This window comes from Macaca nemestrina, chromosome 7, assembly GCF_043159975.1.
Source record: "Macaca nemestrina isolate mMacNem1 chromosome 7, mMacNem.hap1, whole genome shotgun sequence".
NCBI lineage: Eukaryota > Metazoa > Chordata > Mammalia > Primates > Cercopithecidae > Macaca > Macaca nemestrina.
The window spans coordinates 150,826,992-150,850,010 of record NC_092131.1 but is presented as its reverse complement, the minus strand read 5'-3'; the positions used below and the strand labels follow the sequence as shown (position 1 = coordinate 150,850,010).

The 23,019-nt window shown below is 44.4% G+C and overlaps 1 protein-coding gene across 2 annotated transcripts in view; it reads left to right on the top strand.

Moving 5' to 3' along the window:
• The first annotated feature begins 7,176 nt into the window (after positions 1 to 7,176).
• LOC105490371 (gliomedin) overlaps positions 7,177 to 23,019 on the top strand; it is a 70,632-nt gene continuing 54,789 nt past the window's right edge. Inside the window, exon 1 of one of the 2 annotated variants that reach the window (XM_011755902.3) lies at positions 7,177 to 7,738. In XM_011755902.3, coding sequence (XP_011754204.1) covers positions 7,376 to 7,738 — 363 coding nt within the window. In that variant the 5' untranslated portion in view covers positions 7,177 to 7,375. The remainder of the gene's footprint in view (positions 7,739 to 23,019) is intronic. The other variant, XM_011755898.3, reaches the window with a different exon arrangement.

Here is a 23,019-nt window from a genome sequence, read left to right as displayed (position 1 = left end):
GGTGAAAAAGGAAAAGATTTCTTTCTACAGCCTGACACGGTTACAATTTAAAGCCTTCTAATGTTGGAATGGCAGATTCAGGTGGTTGATGTGGTAGACGTGCACAGCACTTTCAAGAAAGGACTGACCGCCTGGCTGCAGAGATTAAGATTAAAGCATGCTTCAGCTACAGAGAGCCACCTGGCCCCAGGGCAGCCCACATCTGTCCTGTGACTGAGTGAAGTGGGTAAAAGCCCAGTCACTTTGGCCTGACACGGGACACTCTGATGGGCAATACAAATCCAATCTTCCCAGTGGGTTGGCTGAGGCTTCACAGGGTTGGACTGTGCTGGATTTCTCCCTCTGCCCAATCCTGCTTCTCCTTCTTTCCTTCATAGGTGCTGATCCCTAATAACCATCTTGTACTCCAAATTCCATCTCAGCACTTGTTTCCAGAGAATCTAACCTGTGACAATCGGGTACACTACACTCGAAAGGTGGAGTGGGGTGGGGTGGGAGGGCATGTTTGTTGTGAAGAAGGAGAGAAAACAATGGAAAGCAGGGATTTGAAATGGCATTACCTTCCCAACCACAGACAGCTCCATGTCGAACAATGAGTGTGCAACTCAAAGCTCTAAGACACTGCTGCTACGATAGGTAGAAATCTGTTGTTACCAGCCCGACTTGGACTAAAATCTCACAAGGGAAGCAATATTGTCTATTCTTATTCCCAACCCTAGAGATAAGCAGATTTGGTGCTTTTACCTGGAAGCACCAAAGGCTAACTTCCAAGAAAATGCTAACAACACACTGTGTATTATACAAAGACCCCTACTAGTATCAAGATTGGCTAAATGATCTAAATGTTAGTCACGGTTCTGTTTTTCAACTACTTTTTTACATACAGATGAAAGAGAAAGTGACATTTTCTAGAACTTAGCACTTCCTTACTTCATTTGGAAAGGTGGTTTTAAAGGCTAAAGTTGGCCCTGGTGGAGGTCAGAGATCATACATGGTTTCCATAGTGACAGAAGCCACTGCAAGTCTTGGCAACAAAAGGTGATCTTTTAAAATGAAAATCTATCATCCATCTACCCACTCCTTCTCATCCCACACACATGTAAAACTCCTCCTTGGTTTCCCATTGCTTTTATAGTAAAGGCCTCAACCCTACACGGCACGTCCCACCCACAGAGTCTGGCCCCTGCCTTGCTTACAGTCTCTTTTCACTCCCTCCTCCTTGCTCCTGACGCTCCATGCAGCACCACATTGCCTTCCTATTGTTCCTCAAATAAGCCATGCCATCTCCTGCCATAGGGCCTTGAACATGTTGTTCCTCCCCTCTGCATCTCTCCTCACCCCCACCTTCGCCTAGTTTACAACTCAGCTTCAGGTGCCAACACAAGCATCCTTTTCTCAGGGAAGCCTTCCCTGAACCACACATCCAACTCTAGGACAGGCTCTTCAGTGATACGATCTCAAGGAACTGCGTTCCTTTCTTCCAGAGGATTTATCTCGTGGCCGCATTTAGAACTGCACCCTCATGTCTAATATTGCTTGGTAAATCTGTCTCCCCACTCTGGACTTCAGGAATGGTGCCTGGCTTTGCTCTCCATGCTATGCCTGGCTCCTAGCACAGTTCCTGGCAGATAGTAGGCACCCAATTACCATTTGCTGAGTGAATGAATACCTGAAAGAACAAAAGAAAGAAAAAAGGGAGAATTGCTGACTTTGGTTGGGTGGTGTGAGGTTTCCTGGGGTTTAACAGTAGGAATGGGGAGTTACAACCAGAAGAGGCTGAGTGGAAGGTACATGTGGTAACAACTTTTAGGGTGGCTCTCTCCCTAATCACCAGTGGGGTGGAAGGGCGGTGGGGCAGCAAAGCCATCAGAAGTCACAGCGTAGCTGTCAATCTCATCACTGAAGACAAGAATACCCGAGTGCTAGGCCAGGAAAATTATTCACTTCACAATCAGGAAGAAATGCTGTGGAACTAAAGTTGGGGCATATTCTTTAATTTGATTTTATTCTCCAGAGCCCTAAAGTTAACCAGCTGGAATCATTTTTAAGGACCATTCTATTTAACTTTTGGAAATGAAGCATCTGCCTTTTAATGGAAAACCTACTTCTCATTGTAAAGATAGCACACAATGTTCTTGGCCGCTTTGGTCTCCAAAAAAAGGGAATTGAGATATCTCCCTGTGTCCCCACTATATCTTGAACCTCCTGTGTCAACAAAACAGGCCAGATTGATAGCTGACTTTTTTTTTTAATAATAAGTAAAAAGTAGCAGCCCATTCTGTGAAGTAGCAGGCAGGGCAGCCTATGCAGGCATATCTGCCTCTCGAGAAATCTCAGGAGGCTTAGGGATCCACACTGAAAGGCTCCATATAACCAACCTCAAAGCCACTGTATTCAGACAAGAACCCAAGTTTATCATGCATTCAAAAGTTCTGTTCCTCAAAAAGCATCTACAAAGTATGATTAGTCAATCGATTAATCAAATATTCCTACTTGGCACAAGTCCACGCTGTGAGAGGACACAGTTAAGATAAGTCCCTGCCTTAAGAATACTGTAACCCAACTGAATAAATAGGATGTGGGAGCACTAAGATGTCAATTAACAGCATAAGGCACAGAAGAACTAAGATATCAACTAACAGCACAAGGCACACACTGTAAGTCTCAGCCGGTTCATACGGCCCATATCCAACAATACCAACCTGTGTTGAACATTTATTATACAACAAGTGCTTTACATGTATTTTCTCATTAAAGCTCCATAACCCTATGAAATAGATACAATTACAATCTCTTTAAAGAACTTGAGTATCTAAAATCATGCAGTTAAAAAACAGTTTCAAGGTCAGGTCTGATTCCAAAACCCAGGTGTATAACCACAGAGCCCCTGCAGCTTGTAGAGCTCACAGTGCTTGGGGCTGGCCTAGGAAGGCAAGGCTGGATGAGGATGGGGGCTCTGAGCTAGGCCTTAAAGTGGGCAACACTGAAATAGGCCAGTGATGGAGATAGGTCACTGTGTGGCACTGTGGTGGAAAGAGGGTTGGAGAGAGATGATAGAGGAGAAGGGGAAAGAGGACAGAGCATGGCAGCTGCTTGGGCACAGCCACTTTAGGGTGAGGGATGAGTGAAGATGTCTACCTTGTAGGCCATATCGACATGTCCCCCTTCTTCTGTGAAAAATGCCATCATCCCACACAGGAAGAGTTGTAGAGGGATCCGACAGTAGAGTCTGGTCGGAAAGGAGTCTGGCCTTTCCTTTGCCATTCCTTCTGCCCCTCTCTTGCCCCAGAGTAATAGCCCAGGCTTTCCACCCACCCAGCCCACGGGGTGGCCATGCTACAAGCCTTTTGAGTCCTGCATCCCAAGAGGGGCAACTTCTTGGCCTGAAGGTGTCTGATAGAGCCTGCCTGGCTCCAAGCGGGCCTCATGTCTGCTCTGTCTACTGGATCTGGGCTCTGAACTGGGGAGGGAGGTGGGGAAGTGGGGAGACTGGTTCAGGCTATCACTTCCTCTCCTCACCATTGGATAGCCAGCCTTGCAAGGAAGGTGAGGGGCCAGTTCTGTGGCATAGAACAGTATAGTTCTTAGATCCTCCTATTCAGAAAAACACTCAAGCCATGTTTTCCCTCTGCTCTCACACCATGACACCAGTCATCAACACAGAAGACTTCCGTGACCAAATGTGTGGGGATCTTCCCCCACAAACCAAGTTGCGGGCACCAGCTGGGTGTCCTCCCACTCAGCTCCAACGCTATCTACCTGGAAAGAGTGTCTGATCCCACAGGTTGAGGGTTCAGTCAGATGAAGAGATACATACGCGAAGTCTAGAAGATCCTGAGTGCAGGAGCTTCTGTGCTGACAGGATAAATTCTTCTTCACCTTCCTGTTTGCCTCCACGTGTTCAGCCCTCCAGAAATTCCCTGAACCCTGTCCTCTGGGTCTTTTATGGAGATTTCATTTGTTGTCCATGACTGAAGCATGTGATTGAACAAAATGCGATTGGACAAAAAGGGTATGATCTAATCCCAGCAAGATCTGTCTGTCCAGATTCTTCTTCATCTCTCTGTGCAGCATTCCTTCCTCCAGGGTACGGGGCTTGACCTCCTCTGGAATGAGGGTCTTATGACCCACAGTCAGATTGTAGAGTCCTGCCTTGGGTGGATGAAAGGAGGGCAAAGAAGGTCAGAGAAACATTCTGTTTCCTGAGGCCTAAAGCACCTCTACATGACAGCAAAAGACCACAACAAGTGTCATAGGAGTTATGGACCAGGAACCATGAACAAAAACCTATATACATGTAATCATAAGATCACACCCCCCACCACACACCACATTGTTCTACATAGAAATGCCTTCACGATACAGCCTTTCATTTATTCATTCGTTCATTCACTCACTTATTCAATGGGTAATACTGAATTCCAAACCAGGAACTGTGCTATATGTTGGGGATGACATGACCCCTAGCCTCGGGAGACTTCTATTCCATGGTTAATGGTGGGTATTGGTGACAGATGATCAGTCAACAGTAACTGTAATGAATGTTAGGATAAAGAGAAGCCCAGAAGGCTCCATGATGTTCCAGCTGCTCACAGGGTAAGCTGCTTGTCTTGTTTATTCCTGTATCTCCAATGCCCATTACCATACCTGGCACAGGAAGTGCTCAGTTAAGTGTTTACTGAATTAAATGAAGATCTGACTGATGCTAAGTGCCAACCCTCTCTCTCAGTGGCTCCTCCCCATTGGCCCTAAACCTGATACCTGGATGAAAAGAGATAAGAATACATGACAATTCTTCAAGTAGGTCACAGAACATTGTTTAAGTTGGGAGGAAATGGACAAAGCTTTTTTTGTTTTTTTGTTTTTTTTGTTTTTTTTGTTGTTGTTGTTGTTGTTGTTGTTGAGACAGAGTCTTGCTCTGCCGCCCAGGCTGGAGTGTAGTGGTGCGATCTTGACTCACTGCAAGCTCCGCTCTCCCGGATTCACGCCATTCTCCTGCCTCAGCCTCCTGAGTAGGTAGGACTACAGGCACCTGCCACCAGGCCTGGCTAATTTTTTTTTTTTTTTTTTTTTTTGTATTTTTAGTAGAGACGGGGTTTCACCGTGTTAGCCAGGATGGTCTCGATCTCCTGACCTCACGATCTGCCCGCCTTGGCCTCCCAAAGTGCTGGGATTACAGGCGTGAGCCACCACGCCTGGCCTGCACAAAGTTTTTTACATCGCTGCCATCCCCTCCCAGTCATCATGTTCCCACAGTGGGGGTACTTTATGAAACACTTGGACCTTCATGCTTTCCTAATTTCTCCTTATCCTGGATGCTTTTCTAAGAATACTGAAGTTGGTCAATGTTCCTATTAAAACTCAGGAATCTAAACCTTGACCCAGAATTTCTGATTGAGATGTCACTTCAGTTTCTTTGTGCATTCTCAGAGGCTCTACCCTGGCTCACCCTGGAAAGTAGGGGGCAAGAAGTCAGATGCTACCCAGCTTTCTCTGCTGTGCCAGAAATACCTACCTGCAAGAATTGGAATGTGTATTCGTCCATTCTCGCCTTGCTATAAAGAAAAGCCTGAGACTGGGTAACTTACAGGAAAAGAATTTTAATTGGCTCATGGTTCCACAAGCTGAACAGGAAGCATGGCAGCACCTGCGTCTGGGGAGGCCTGAGGGAGCTTTTACTTATGGAGAAGGCAGAGCAGGAGCAGAAACATCTCACGTGGTGGGAGCAGGAGGAAGAGGGGGCAGGAGAGATGCTACACACTTTTAAACAACCAGATCTCATGATAACTCACTATCATGAGAACAGCACTGAGGGATTGTGCTAAACCATTCATGAAGGACCACTCCTATGATCCAATCACCTCCCATTGGGCTCCACCAGCAACACTGGGAATTGCAATTCAACATGAGATTTGGGTGGGGACACAGATCCAAACCACATCTGAATGCAAATCTTTGGGGAGTAGATGGTTACAGAGCTCCTACCATTAAGTCAAAAGGTGCTTGCTCTCCGATCATTCTACTGGTCTCCCCCAGGTGCTGAAACAGTGTGACCTCTGCTAGAGGAAGTCCTTTCTCTATAACTGCTCCAACTGGCTCAATGGCAGGGAGCCACCTCTTCCTTGAGTTATTGGGTTATGGAAACAGCAATCCTGCCTTCTGGTTGGGTCTCCCAAAGAGACATCCATACAGAGTGATTTTTTTTCTTTCCTTAAATAATGTCAAACTTGAGGTTCTTAACATGGAGTTTGAAGATTGCTGTCTACATTAGTTTTCCATAGGCCCTGGGGCCCCAGGGAAGCAGAGCCATTCTAGGAGAAGCTGAGAAAGATCATGAGTGAAGAAGTTCTCTGAGGAGGCTCAAAAGTGCCTCTGCATTTGGTTGACAGTGGCCCTCGAGGCAGAGCAGGTATTGGGCAACATAATAGTTGTGAGGAGTAAATGAGAGGCATGGGACAACATGCTTTCCTAGGACTAGGTGAGAACCCAACCCTGGCCCAGCTCTCCAACCCTTAGGCCAGAAAGCACCTCCGCATGGTCTTGGGACATGCTCAAAGCCTCCCAGCCGAATAGCAACAGAGTGGCTTTAGAACAAGGTCTCCTGATTCCTGTTTTTGTTTTCCTCATCACCCTGCCATTTTCTGGATATGGATCTCATCGGAGAGTTCCTGGCTTGTCAAATCCGGGAACTCTCCCTTCAAGGACGAGCCCCGTTGGCCAGGCAGTCCTGGGCTTTTCTGGTTCTGATGGGTGGCCTTTTTTGCCTTCCAGTGCCAAGTGTCTTCCTGCCCCTATCGATCCCCTTCCTGCGAAAGGTCGTCTGGGGTCTTCAGTGGCCCCGTGGAGCCTCATGGCCATGGGTGGGGAGTGATGGGCAGCCTGGGGCTGGGGCCAGGACCAGACCTCCCATGGACAATGGGCAGGTGCCTTAGCATCTGGGCATGCTGATCTATTTCTCCAAAGAGGGCAGTGTGGGGGTAGAAGGGGGCGGAATCCGGAGACTTTTCTCCATAAGAATTCCTGCTCTCCCCCTCAGTCTGACCCTTGCTTTGCCTGTCTGGGCCACGGCAGTGCCCACGGGCAGAGCAATGGGAAGAGGAGGAGAGGGTTTGCTCAGCTGGCGGGACTCTGGCAGTGCGAGACCTGCCAGCCCCTCCTCCGCGGGCTGTCTCGGCTGGCTCCTCTCCTGCTTCTGCCCGCCTGTCCCTCTGGGCTGCTCGGGCGCCACCACTACTGTCCCCATCCTGCCCCGCCAGCTGGGCCAAAGGGTGACTTGACTCACGGCGCAGCCACCAGCCCACGGCTTGCCCGAGGCGTATAAAGGCTGCCAGGGCCGAAGGCTGCCAAGCCCTGCCCGGCCCAAGGCGCACAGAGCATGGCCCGAGGCGCTGAGCGAGGCCGTGGGGACGCGGGTTGGGGCCTGCGCGGCGCCCTGGCGGCCGTGGCGCTGCTCTCGGCGCTCAACGCTGCGGGCACGGTGTTCGCGCTGTGCCAGTGGCGCGGGCTGAGTGCGGCGCTGCGGGCGCTGGAGGCGCAGCGGGGCCTGGAGCAGCGCGAGGACAGTGCCCTGCGCTCCTTCCTGGCGGAATTGAGCCGCGCGCCGCGCAGGGCGCCCGCGCCACCCCAAGACCCGGCCAGCTCAGCTCGCAACAAACGCAGCCACAGCGGGGAGCCTGCGCCGCATATCCGTGCCGAGAGCCAGGACATGCTGATGATGATGACCTACTCCATGGTGCCGGTAGGCGGGGGCTCGGTTCCCCGTGGCGCCCCCGCCGGGTGGGCGGCTGGGGGTGTGGGGCGAGGACGCCGACGCCCTCTTCTCCCCTGGCCAGCGGCGAGGTGCTGCAGAGAGGGCTGTGGGCACGAGTAGCTGGGGATGTCACCTTGGCAAGCACCTTAACCCACTGGAGTCTGTTTTCTCATCTGTGAGGTTGGGGAGAGGGTGAAGGAGGGAGTCTCTTCTACCTCTGACATTCTTTGAGTCCGCATGTAAATGAAGGGCGAAGGCAGTGTTTTTAAAAGCCTATTTTCCTCCTCTACTTACACAAGTTTTTGTCTTCTGGTGTGAACGGAGCCACAGCAGCCTTGGGGCTCCGCCTGTGCCACTGGCCTGTGGGTGGGGCCCTCTGAGAGGATGGAGGCGCGTTTCTGAAAGAGCGTAGGCTTTTTCAATAAAGGGATTCTTCCTCTGGCATCAACTAGTGGTCTGGCTTTTCACCTGGCATCACCTCATTCCTACAAGATGACCGGCCTAATTGTTTCCGTTTAAGTGAAAACATCCCTAGTTTAACTGCCCACCTGGGACCTAGATGCTGGGAAAGTTGCCCCTGGATCTCAAGCAGTTCCAAATGAGAGACATCAATACGGTGCAATTTTTTTCTTAAAATGCAGCGTCAAAGCTGAGGTTGTTAACATGGGGCCTGCGGATTACTCTCCCCATTGGGCTCCAGGGAATATATGGAACTGCAGAAATTGCCAAGTGTGTGTGCCTGTGCCCTCCTGCCCATGTGGATGAGGGTCCGCAGCTTTTCACTAGATCTTCAACGGGTCCCCCATTGCATGCCGCCCCCAAAAGGTTTAAGAAACACTGCTCTGAAGAAAGTCTTCAAAGCCTCAAAGATTTGTTTTCCGCTGGTAAGCTTCTTTGCTTTTGCCACTTTTAATTCAATAAGTATTTAACAAATACTGTTAGATCACACTGCAGTTCCCCATCCCATTTCATTATCTATTACGATTGCGACAGTCTTATTTCACTTTATACTTAGAAAGATTTCGGCTATTACCTCCAGTCAAGTGTGAGCCATACTTCAGAATCCTAGGTATTTGAAAATAAATCGACTTAAAGCTTCCATTATCATAGAAGCTTTTAAATATCTTACATGAGCTGAAATGCTTTTGAAATTACGTAAAAGCACTACATACTTCAAATACATCTTTTGAGAGAGATCAAGTTTTCCATTCCTCACTTCATTTGTTTTTTAAATTCATGTTATTTAAAAATCTGGACCAAAGCAGAAATTTCCAAAAAGGACTTCTGTAAGATGAAAACGCCTCCTTAGGGGATTCATTCTCTCCCTCTCAGCTCTCTACCCTACATTTTAAGGCTTTTTTAAAACCCTCAAACCCTCATGAGCATCATTGTTGTATATTTTTAATCCTGCTTTTAAGGTAGAAGGTTTTGTATCCAAATTGCAACCTGTTCTGTCACTAACAAATTGAATGGAGACACTCATCTCTGTGTCAAATTAACTCTAGGTGACCTAGCAGTGCTACCACTAACGCTGTTACAGGGCAGAGAGCAGAACTATCACATTTGTCAGACTGGAAACTATTAGTAGATTATCATCAACTCATCCTCCACCTGCAATGGGTATGTTTTGACCTTTTAGAGTCATGAGGGCCTGTCCCTGAGGCTAGGAGAAGGCAATCATCTTACTACTGACTTTCCTCTTGGGAGCAGTTCTCAAACAGTAGGCTCAAGAGTCAACTGGAAGCATATTACAGTGCAGATTGCAGGGCCTCTCCCTCAGACCTATAGAATCCTCTCCAGAATCTTCTTTATTAGAAGTCCCCTGACCCTCATCCCCCCACCTCCTATGCCATTGGTGAGTTTGATGCAGATGGTCCAGGCACCACACTTTAAGACACACTACTCAGTCTCTAACACTGAGTCTTTATTGTGCACACAAACATTTTGGGGATCTTGTTAAGATGCAGATTCTGCTTCAGATGGTCTAAGCTGGGGCCTAAGATTCTGTATTTCTACCAAGCTCCCACTGCTACCAATGCTACTGGCCTGAAGACCTGAGTAGTAAGGTTGCCTACTGGAACTATTTGGGGAGCTTTCAAACTTACTAATACCTGAATCCTATCCTGAGAGATTCTGAGTTAATTTGTTAGGCCCCAGCCTGGGGGTGGAGTGCTCACTCTCCAGCAGGAAGGACCTTGGCATGACTTCCTGTGGATAGTAGCTGTGTTAGGCATCACACTCCCACCAGATCCCCATCAAGGCCTTTGCTTCAGGCTGAGGAGCCAATTTTATTACTGAAAAGCTTTTAAATTTATGACAGCAAGATTCTTTCCATTCAGCTTCACAGTTTTCCTCATCTTTACTCTCTGCTTTTCTCAGAACAATTATTCATATAAGAAAACAATTTTTAAAAAACATCATTTGGTAGCTCTTGGAGAGAAGTTAAGAGAATGATCTAGTGTATATCGTGGAGGCAAGTGTACACACTTCTCATAGGTGAAGGCTACACCTTCCCTGGCCCTTTTATACACCACCAGATCTTGAATGAGAGTGAGATCCAAGGTCCTCACCCTGAGGTCTTATGTCCTTAGAGGTCTAGGAACAAAGAAACAAACTCTATGCAGAGTAATGTCAACATTTCAAAAAGCCTTCCAAAATGGTTCATTTATCCAAGATGAACCTCAATTTAACTGATAGTTTGAGTTTCTGTACTGGTTAGCTGAAAATACATCAACTCAGCATGAGAATTCTGTTTAGCTGAGCACATTCTTACCAGAACCTGGTTGGCAGCTGTAAATGACTTCATTAAAAAGGCAAGATAATTATTAAGTACAGTTAATTTGACAGAGCCAAGAAGCACATTAAATCTCTAAAACCATGTGCATACTCTTGAGAGAAAGTAATAAAAGGGGCCCTGGATGGGGCTTGGAAACCACTGAATTAGGCCGATAATGGGAATGGGGATCTGGTGAGCGTGAGTGGGGAGAGAAAATTTGACCCATCTGCTACTAACTCCTGCGGGAGATGCTACTTCTGTTTATTCTCTTTTTCTCTGACCTCCTCTCATATTCTTTTTGTTCTCTTCCCATCAGCTACCCTCTCTCGTTCCTCTCTTCCTGTCTCACATTTGCTGATCTTCTGGTAGCTTTATCATACTGTCTTTAAGTAAAGTCCAAAATCTAGGGTCAAGCACCCACAGGGAGTTTCATAAATATTTTCATAAATTAAACAAACATAGAGAAGATGTAATACACTGAGACTGGTGATTACGTATCCATGATAATTGTTGTCCTTGAGGGACCATATGCATTTGTACGCCCAGGATATTGTTCAAAATGTCCTTGGAACCTCTCTAACAAGAAAATCAGCCTGGCTATTTTAAAGCAGGAGTTACAATTCAAATGATTTTTTTAAGGAGGGCAAATATGATTCCATAATTGTCAAATGATGAAAAGGCATTTGATAAAATTTAACATCTATGCTTGAGTTTTAAAATATGCAATAAAATGGGAATCAATGGATTATTTCTTAACACGATAAAATGCAATTGTGTCTTGCCCCCAAGACTATAGCTTTCCACTGAATTGTCAAATCCTGGAGATGTTTCTACTAAAATCAGTATTAAGACAGGGATGCCCACTATCACCAATAGTATCTCGAATTGTCGTAGAAGGATCAGCCAGAGCAACAAGACAAGGGAAAATGGTCTAAATATGTTAAGAAGTGAGAGTCTGGCTATATTCAGATCATACGATTATATACCTGGAAAACCCTAGAGAATCTGTTGATAACCTACCACTAACAATAACAGAATTCAGTGGGAAACAAGGTATTAAAATATTACTAAGAAATCAATAGACTTCTTATACCAAATCATCTGTTGAAAGATATAATGAAAGAAAAGATGTGCAAAACCTGTGTGTGTATCTATATACTTATCTTTTGCGTTAAGAAAGGGCTGGGGAACAACTCTTGTAGAGCACAAAATATTTAAACCAAATGGAAAAAATAACATGTTTTTGGATAGAAAACTTAGCATCATAATGAGTTAACTGAAAGTTAACTTAGAAATCTGATGCCACCCCAACATAAAACTATCAATAGGTTTTATTTTCTAGGATTAGACAAACTGATTCAAAAGTTCACATGGAAAAATAAGCGTTCCTGGCAAGGAAACCACTGAAAAAGAACAAGGAGGAACACTAGGTTCTACAAGATATTAAAATATAATTAAAGCCTGATACAATTAAAACAGAGTGGGATATGAATAGATAAACCAGTGGGACAGAGTGGAAAGTCCAGAAAAAATCTTAAATACATATGGCAATTTAGTACATAATAAAGACAGTATCTCACACCAGCAAGGAAGAATGAATTTAATAAATGATTTTGAGACAACAGGCAAGCCCTCTGGGAAAAGATAAAGACTGGAAAAGAATAGTTTTATTCTCACAATGTCTACTTTAACAAACTCTAAATGGGTCAAAGATTTACATTTTTAAAATATGAAACTAAAAGAAAATATGAGTATATCATTTTTAATTTTGGAATTGGGAAGGCTTTTCTTTCAAGTTATAACTCAAAAGCCAGATGCAAACAAACAATAAATAAATTTGACTATATTTTAAAAGCACATGAAACAGCAACAAAACTTCTGCATAGCAAACAACAACAAAAATAAAAACACCACAAACAAAAGCAAAAGATAAATAACAAACTAGAAGGCTGAGTGCAGTGGCTCACGCCTGTAATCCCAGCACTTTGGGAGGCCGAGGCGGGTGGATAACCTGAGGACAGGAGTTCAAGACCAGCCTGGCCAACATGGTGAAACTAAAAAATACAAAAATACAAAAATTAGCCGGGCATGAAGGTGGGCGCCTGTAATCACAGCTACTCGGGAGGCTGAGGAGGGAGAACCACTTGAACCCGGGAGGTGGAGGTTACAGTGAGCCAAGATGGTACCACTGCATTCCAGCTGGGTGACAGAGCAAGACTCCATCTCAAAAAAAAAAAAAAAAACCAAAACAAAACAAGCAAAACAAACTGGAAAACTCATATCATCTCTCACAGACACATAATCTTGCTAATACATTTGGCATTCCTAAAAGATGATTAAAAAATTTAATAGGAAAATCAGCAACAGAAATGAGAATCCAATAGGACAATGAGACAGACAGTTCTCAGGCAAAGAAATACAAATGTCTCATAAGCACATGGGAAAAGATCTCTTCATTTAAAAAGGTAGATTACAACTACCCCAAAATGTAATTTTCACCTAACACGAGCTTATGCAATCTGTGACCCAGGATGGCTTTGAATGTGGCCCAACTCAAATTCATAAACTTTCTTAAAACAGTATGAGTTTTTTTGTGATTTTTTTTCCTTTTAGCTCATCAGTTATTTCTAGTATTCGTGTATTTTATGTGTGGCCCAAGACAATTCTTCTTCTTCCATTGTGGCCCAGGGAAGCCAAAAGATTGGACACCCCTAACCTAACAGAAAGACAAAACTACAAAAGTTTGACAACACGCTCTATTAGGGAAGATGAAGAGAAACAGACAAGCTCTTGCATTGCTGTTCGGGGTGCAGAATGACAGAACCCGTACAGAAGGCACTTTGGCAAAATCTGGAAAACATTACAAATACTCTTTGACCCAGCAATCTCACCATAGATTTTATCACCTATGAATGACATATGTGCATATTCATTGTAGAATATTTGTAAAAGCAAAAGACTGTAAATAACCCATATCCACCAATTCAGTACTAGTTAAATGAATGTATACACCCACTGGAATACTAAGTAGCTGTAGAGGAATGAGGAAATTATCTCTATAATGAGAGTTGGAACAATCCCCAGGATATATTCTAAGTGAACAAAGCAAGGCAGAGAAAAATATATATTGTATTACTTTGTGTAAGCAAGAAAGGGAAAACTAATTGAAGAAATTAACAAAAGTGCTTACTTTTGGAGGGTATAAGGGAGGAATGAACCCCTCACTGTATAGCTTTCTGTATCATTTTGACTTTTGAATCATGTGACTGTGTTACTCTCTTCTTTATGCGAGTAAAAGGGGCCTTGCCCACCGGGTCATCCGGTAGCTGCTCCTGGGCTGGGGAGCAATAGAGCGTGGTAGGGACTGCACCAACCTGAGGTTCATCTGCTTTGTCTAAAGGAGAGGCTCCCACTGATGGTGACTGTACAAGAACCAAAGCCTCCTGCTTCCTGTGCCTGATTTTTTTTTCTTTTCTTTTCTGTTCTTTACTATTTTATTTTATTTTTTATTTTATTTTATTTTATTTTTTATTTTAGAGACAAGGTCTCACTGTGTCGCCCAAGCTGGAGTGCAGTGGAGTGATCATAACTCACTGCAGCCTTGACTAACTGGGTTCAAATGATCCTCCTGACTCAGCCTCCTGAGTATCTGGGACAAGTGTGTGCCACCACACCTGGCTAATTAAAAAAAATTTTTTTTTCTTTAGTAGAGATCTCACTATGTTGCCCAGGCTGGTCTTGAACTCCTGGGCTCTAGAAATCCTCCTGCCTCAGCCTCCCAAAGTGCTGGAATTATAGGCATAAGTCACTGTGTCCAGCCTGATTTATTTTTTTTAAGAGAAGTACAAAATCTGTTTTTTAATGTGAAATCTCCTGGCTTTTAAATATTGACAGCAATTCAAAAAAGTTCTCTTTTTTTTTTTTTAAGTTGGCTGACAGAATGTTGGCCAAACAACACTCACATTGTTAAGGGCCATGTTAGGACTTCCAATCATGCATTTGCAGGAGTCTCATCTCAGAATCATGAGCGGCTTTGAACCCAAAGGGCTTTATTTAGCTTGACCACAATGCCCTTATTTACCAGCCTGACTCTGAAAGTATAGTAGTTACTGTGTCATTGTGATTGTTGCTATTACTGATTGAGGTCGATGTGGTTTTTTGCATTGGGTTTGGTTTCAGTTTTTTGTTGTTTTTTTGCTGTTTCTAAAACTCAACTCCATCTTTAGTGGATGGAGATTTCCTGTCACTGTGGCTTTTCAAAAGCATGTGCTCCTGATTCTCAGGGTAGTTCCCGAGTGGGAGATTCCAGCTGGATTAAGCAGTAACACATTATTATAGCAAACAGGTAGCTTTGCATTATGACTGCCGTAAGCTACACTGATATGAATCTAGAAATTCTATTGTTTATAGAGAAAAAAATCAGATTACCTGCAGTCACAGCTCCTGTTTGCATGGGTGCTGTATTTCCTTAAATTGGCTGTGCCAGAGTTTATCTCCCTTTCCCACTTCCTTGGACTGGGTTATTTCCAAACGTTGTAAAAGCTGAGGATTTAGACTGGGGTCAGCAAACTATGACCTGTAGGCCAAGTCCAGCCTGCTATTCGACTTGTTTTTGTACAGGCCATGAAGAGTGGTTTTTACATTTATAAATGGGTGGGGAATAAACAAAAGAATAATAATATTGCGTGACATGTGAACATGATATGATATTCAGATTTCAGTAACCATAAATAAAGCTTTATTGGAATACAATCATGCCCATGTGTTTACAAACTGTCTATTGCTGCCTTGGCACTACAGCAGCAGAGTTGAGTAGCTGCAGCAGAGACCACAAAAAGCCTAAAATACTTTTTGTCTTGTTCTTCTCAGAAAAAGTTTGCCAGAGCTCCACTTACATCGTAATTCCCTGGAACAGCACTAGGGTTGATTCTTTCTTTTTCTTTTCTTTTCTTCTTTCTTTTTTTTTTTTGTTTTAAGACAGAGTCTCTCTCTGTCACCCAGGCTAGAGTGCAGTGGCGTGATTTTGGCTCACTGCAACCTCTGCCTCCTGGGTTCAAGCGATTCTCCAGCCTCAGCCTCCCAAGTAGCTGGGATTACAGGCACCCACCACCACGCTCAACTAATTTTTTTTTTTTTTTTTTGTATTTTTAGTAGAGATGGGGTTTCACCATGTTAGCCAGGATGGTCCTGATCTCCTGACCTCGTGATCCGCCTGCCTCGGCCTCCCAAAATGCTGGGATTACAGGCATGAGCCACCACGCCTGGCCTAGGGTTGATTCTTAGTAGCTTGGGCTACTAAATCAGGGGTGCTCCAGCCTTGGTTAACTCTGGGGTCTAACACGTCTCCCAAGGCGATGGAATGCAAGACAGAGACGCACTAAGAGTGCTGTTCCATCTACAGTGAGGCTGTAGGGCTGAGCCAGGCTGCTTGCTGGCTTCCCAGACTGAGAGCAAACAATGTTAGGGGGGCTTTTGGCCATCCATTATTCCCAAATCTAGGCCTTGTTTCAAACTCTATCTGTTCCCTTTGATTGAAGGAGAGAGATGCATACCACGTTAGGTCCTGCGGAGTGAGGGGCTGGGGGAACTGATGAGAGGTTAGAGGCCTGATACAGGAGGATTAAAAAAGACAGGGTGGCCAAAGTCAAACCCCATGCAGACCCTGGGAAGTGGGTTTCCATGGCCCTTCTCACGGCAGCATGTGCACAGGTGCCCTTAGGATGTCAGGGCTGTGTACTCTGAGCACACCCGACACTGTGTACTTTGTTCCCATGTTAGAAGCCACCTCTAGTTATCAATTAAGGGTTGGGAGAGAGCTTGCAGCCATATCTCTGCTAAGATTGTGTCTAGTGGTGTTGGTGATGGGAACACACCTTTAAGCTTAACTCATGTCTTAGGCAATGATGGTGCACAAGGAAGACAGGAGGGAGCTGGTCCCTGAGATCCATTGCACATACACAAATAAAGCATTCCATGTAAGAAATTATTGGCATGATTCTCTAGGGACATATATAAGAAACAGGTGGGTCAAGGCTGATCATCTGGACCCATGAGAATAGAGCAGTTGTGTTGACCAAAGGAACGGCATGAAACCATCAGGACCTACTCCCATGTCCCAGAACTATTAAAAGCCTCCAGTCTCTTTCTATCCAAAGCAGCAGAGGTGAGGGCAGTAGGAATGAGCCTACCAAGCCTTTATAGACTGAGCAGGGTAGAACCTTCTGGGGCTTGGTGAGTTGTATGCTCTTGTCTTTTTTTTTTTTTTTTTTTTAAGTGAACATAAACTCAAGATTTTATTGTATTCATAATAAAACAAAAGATGACACTTAAAACGAGATCTCTTGGCCCTTTCTCTTCTTGTGTCCTCCCAGTTCAAAATGCTTGCATCTCTTGATAGCCAGCATTCTCCTAGATCTGTTTAGAGACAGGGTCTCACTATGTTGCCCGCGGTGGTCTGGAACTCCTGGGCTCAAGTGTTCCTCCTGCCTCAGCCTCCCAAAGTACTGGGATTACAAGCATAAGTCACCACACCCAGCTGCTCGTGTCTTTATCCACACTATTTCCCTGCCTTTCCCTCAAACTTCCCTGCCACTATGCCAGGGATAAAATTGATTTTTGTCTTGGAACTCAGAGCCACATTAAAAGTACCTGAAAACTGTCTCTCCACTGTGGTGAGAGAGCAGTACCCTGTGATCAGCCAATTGGTTAGCAGCACTGCCCACTAGACCACAGGCTGAGAGATCCTTAGGCAAAGGTCCCTTCCTGTGTGAGTTCCAGAACAATTTCTCAGATCACAAGTCCTTCAAAGCTGAAGGCTGGTTCATCCTTCCCAAGCTCTTGTGCCAGGATCTCCCTATGGCAGTTGTAGGCTCCCCTGCACATGGTACTGCTGCCAACTTCAGCCCTCATGTACCTGTCCTTAGCTCAAGTAACCTGGGATCTTTCTTCATTGTTAAGTTCCCAGCCCCATTCTCTCTCCCTAATTATTTGAAGTATGTGATGGTGGTAAGCAGTGTGGACTTGGAAGTCGGATGGATTCACATCCTGGCCCTATAGCTTGGTAGCTGGGTGATCTTGGGCAAATCTTTTAACTTCACCAAGCCTCAGTTTCCTCATCTGTATGACTGAGAAAATAGTACCTACCTCATTAGGTTGTTAGGATGTTTAAGGGAGATCATATAGGTAAAGTGCAGTGCCTGGTATAGTCAGGTTCTCAGTAAGTGTTCATTGTTGCTGTTACTAAGATTTATCATACTCTTAGTCCATTCAGGCTGCTATAACTGAATACCCATAGGCTGGGTAGCTTATAAATGACTGAAATTTATTTCTCACAGTTCTGGCAGCTAGGGAGTCTAACATCTAGGTGCCAACAGATTGGGTGTCTGGTGAGGGTCTGTTTTCTGGTTCATAGATGGCACCTTCTCACCTTCTCACCTTCCACCATGGTGGAAGGGCAAGGCAGCTCTCTGGGGCCTCATTTTTATAAGGTTATTAATCATTTTTATGATTTTATGAAATCATTTTTATAAGGTCATTAATCCTATTTATGTAGGCTTTCGCTTCATGACCTAGTCGCCTTCCAATGACCCTGCCTCCTAATACCATCACATTGATGATTAGGTTTCAACGTAGGAATTTGGGGGTACACAAATATTCAGACCAAGGCACTCAATATTGCTTTGCCATTAGCCCTTTTTGCCCTATGCTGCTAGTGTCTTGTTTCTGGGTTTACTCTTTATTTCCATTTCCTTCAGGGTGCCAACTTGTCTGTTCATCTGTGCTTTTAGCAGCTGCTGCTTTGGAATAATATTTGGCCTCAAAGTCTGGATTGGAATCATACCAACCTAAATCATCTTGCCATTGACAACAGAACAGAGTTCCCCTTGATATGGCAACAGGGCTTCTTCAGAGATTCAGGATTTCTCAGCTCCCACCCCCCGAAACTGCCTTAGCAAAGATTATAATAACAGTGTGAAAATTACGACAGTGAAAGAAATCTGACCTAACTGGCTCCATCTTGCTTTTGACCTCCAAGCTGCCCTCATTCATTCCTCAAAGTAGGCTGAACTAACTTTGGAAGGAATTTAGTTTATAATTCAACTTTTTAACAAAGATATCAGCCCCTCCCCAAAATGTACTCCCTCCTGGCTTGGGAAGTGGAACACCTTTGTCAAAGAAAAAAATTAGCCACAAGATTAGAAGTTATGGCTCAAGAGTCATGCAGCCAGACACCTCTAGATTCCTAACCTCCCCAGTTGCTCCTATGCATAACTTGACTATTGGGGAACCTAAGATTGGTGTTCAAGGTATTTTTTAGACTCTGCACTCTGATGGATCAGCTGGCACCACCAAGACCAATAAACTGGTTCATCTGGTCTTGTGGCCCCCACCTTGGAACAGACTTGGCATAAGAAGAGAGCTTCGACTCCCTGTTATTTCATCCCTGACCCAACCAATCAGCATTTCCCATTCCCTAGTCCCCCCACCCCCACCTGCCAAACTATCTTTTTAAAACCCTAGCCTCTGAACTTTTGGAGAGGCTAATTCAAGTCATAATAAAACTCTGGTCTCCTGTTTAGCCAGCTCTATGTGTATTAAACTCTTGGTCGCAATTCCCCTGTCTTGATAAATTGACCCTATCTGCACAGCAGGCAAGTGAACCTGTTGGGTAGTTACACCTCTGTGTGGCCACTGGTGATGAGGTTTGACATTCACTGAAAGGCAGTCATCTTCACCACTCTCCGACTGGCTCAGCTATTGTCAACTTCTGTTGATTCCTGTTGGTGACATTCCTGAAAAAATTTTTGCATACTTGCATTTGGAAAATTGAGAAAATGTGAGTGGAAGGTAGAGCAAAAACAGTTTGAGAAAGAACAATTTTACTTCTTAGGGGTCTTGTGTTCTCCAGGATATTGTTGCCAATGTGGGAACTATCAGAACAATCCTCAGATTTGATTAAAAAAAGAAAAAAACAGTCAATTAAAAAAAAAAAGACACTCTTTTATTCCCTCTACATTCCTCAAACTCGCCACCACCACCACCACCACACACACAAAAAGAAATTCTTGGCCAAATCTACTTGACATTCAAGATTAATTTACATGCATTTTATCTACAGACTAAAGGTCATGTTGTTTAAAACAAGCTGAAACTTTTAAGTTGTAATTAAGCTACAAAGGGAGCATTTTGCAGCCCATCAGTTGCTTTTATGTAGATTTTAACAGCTCTATACTTTAAATAGATATAATCTGCTTCTAGTTATCTAAATTGAAGACACAATTTTCTTTTCTGAAAGGTAGCCTTAAAACAACAAAGCCAATTAAAGATCATTCAAAATGCAATTCGTGGAGTTTGTTCTGAATCCAATAGAGTAACCCCTTCATCTACCACTCAGAAAAAGTTTGTGCTTGCCAAAGTGCTGGGGAATTTGGAGGCCCTGCCTAGGCTCTCTATAAAAACTGTGAAGTACTTTGTAATGAGTTGTGAATAAGTGCACTCTAAAATGTTGAGCTGGTGATGGCAAAAATAATTCCCCAGTTTTTTTGTTACTCAGTGGGTGAGTGTTGAAGTCTGGAATCTCTTTTACTGGAAGGTGGAAAATACCTACCCCAACCTAAGCCACATTTGGGGACCTTGGAATCAGTCTCTGAACAGGAAGACCTTTAGAGGAAAATCCTTCACAGTGACTATGTGGAGAGCATGGGGCAGTGAAGAAGAGAGAAAATAAGTCCTCACTAAGGAAACTGAACTCAAATGGGCAATGGAGAGTTGTTGAGACTGGGGCAGGCAAGGAGAGTGAATCATTCCAAGTATAGGCAATAATTTGAGCCAAGGTCTAGGGACTGAAATGAAAATGGTGCAAGTCAGAAAGAACAAGAAGCCAGACAGACCTTCCTGTACTGGAGAGTTTGGAGTAGCGAGAAGGGAACGAAGGTTGCCTGGGTTAGAGAGAGGCTTGATTTTCTACTTTTGAGAAGTTGAGAATGAACCTAATGAACAACTGGGAGCCATTGTAGATCCTTTACCAGGGAGGAGTCATAAAGACAGTGGTTTTATAGGAGGACAGATCTGTTGGTGCAAGGCAGGAAAGACTGGAAATGGGGAAAGACGGAGGCAAGAAGAAAACTGGAAAGTTATTACATTAATCCAGGCAAGAAACAATTCATGTCTGGCTAAGATAATGGCATTGGAAATGAAGAAGGGTTATATCATAGAAATATCAAAAGAGAAGCATGAATTAATCTGGCTAACTAATTGGATATAAGGAAAAGCGTTCCCGAAAAGAGGTCCTGATCCAGACCCCAAGAGAGGGTTCTTGGATCATGCACAAGAAAGAATTCAGGGTGAGTCCACAGAAAAAAGTGAAAGCAAGCTTATTAGAGAAGTAAAGAAACAAAAGAATGACTACTCCAGAGGCAGAGCAGCCCCAAGGGCTGCTGGTTGGCTACTTTTATGGTTATTTATTTATTATAAGCTAAATATGGGGGTAGATTCTTCATGAGTTTTCTGGGAAAAGGGGCAGGGATTTCCCAGAACTGAGGGTTCCTCTTCCTTTTAGACTATATAGAATAACTTCCAGCCATTGCCATGGCATTTGTAAACTGTCATGGTGCTGGTGGCAGTGTCTTTTAGCATGCTAATGCATTATTAATTGGCATATAATGAGCAGTGAAGATGACCAGATGTCATTTTGATTGCCATCTTGGTTTTGGTGGGGTTTGGCTGGCTTCTTCACTGCATGCTTTCTTGTTTTTGAGATGGAGTCTCACTCTGTCACCCAGGCTGGAGTGCAGTGGCGTGATATCGGCTCACGGCAACCTCCGCCTCCCGGGTTCAAGTGATTCTCCTGCCTCAGCCTCCTGAGTAGCTGGGATTACAGGCACGCGCCACCAAGCCCGGCTAATTTTTTGTATTTATAGTAGAGACGGGGTTTCACCATGTTAGTCAGGATGGTCTTGATCTTCTGACCTCGTGATCCACCTGCCTCGGCCTCCCAAAGTGCTGGGATTACAGGCATGAGCCACTGCGCCTGGCCCTACTGCATGCTGTTTTATCAGCAAGGTCTTTGTCACCTGTATCTTGTGCTGACCTCCTGTCTCATCCTGTGACTTAGAATACCTAACCTCAGCTGGGTGTGGTGGCTCACACCTGTAATCCCAACACTTTGGGAGGCTGAGGTGGGCGGATCACGAGGTCAGGAGATTAAGACCATCCTGGCTAACATGGTGAAACTCCATCTCTACTAAAAATACAAAAGATTAGCCAGGCATGGTGGTGTGCGCCTGTGGTCCCAGCTACTCCAGAAGCTGAGGCAGGGGAATCTCTTGAACCTAGGAGGTGGAGGTTGCAGTGAGCCAAGATCGCACCACAGCACTACAGCTGGGGAACAGAGCAAGACTGCATCTCAAAAAAAAAAAAAAAAAAAAAAAAAAAGAATACCTAAGCTTCTGGGAAGGCAGCAGCACAGCAGGTGTCTCAGTCTTATTTTACCCAGCCCCTATTCAAGACGGAGTTGCTCTGGTTAGAACACCTCTGACAAAAGGGGCCACTTGGTCCAGATGCATTTAACATCAAGGATGGTGGTGCTATGGACAGAAGTGAGGAAACATGGAAGCGGGCTAATTTAGAAGTGAGGATGCTGAGTTTGTTTTGGGACTGAATATGACGTTAAAAGAGAGAAGGAAAACTGAGACAAGAAAGAATATTCAGGGAAAGGAGAACATCCTACTTCCAAGGAGAACTCTGTCTTCTCCATGTAAGAGGCCTTTGCAAATTAGAAAGTAAAAGGCAGACCCCAAAATGATCTAAGCCTTTATAATGGTAAAGAGCATGGGCACTGGAATCATACTGTGAGTTCACTTGTGGCTCCCCATCAGCCGTGTGACCTTCGGCAGGTCACTCAACCCTTCTGCATCTCAGTTCCCTCGGCTTTAAAAAGGTGGCAATAGCAGTATCTAACCTACAAGTTATCATAAGAAGTCAGTTCAATAATCTATGTAAAGTCCTTACTACAGTATCTAAAACTCAATATGTGTTCACTCATCAATATTATTTTAGTATTTTTCAAATGCTGCCATTCTGTGCTTCAGGGAATTTGGATGCCTTGTAATAAAAAGAATTTGGAGATAAATCAAAAGAACTTGCCAGAGAAACGGCAGATTCTAGAATGACCCTAAAGTTTGGAATCTTGGGTGATTGGGACAACACACAGACCTCTAGAAAAAATACTGTTTTCCAGATAGGTGTTTTGAAAGTTAATGGGGACTAAAAAGGAAAAATGTGTTTTGGATATTGGATTCAGGGAAATTACTCATACCAAGCATAATTTGAAAAGATTTGACTGGAGTCAGGCAACCCTTCTGGGTCCCCTTCCACCACATGGAAGCTTTGCTTTAGCTTTTGCTTTCCTTTCAGTTTTGCTTTAATAAATCTTGCCACTGCACACTCTTTGGGTCTGCGCATTTCTCTAATCGAGCTGTGACACTTGCCACTG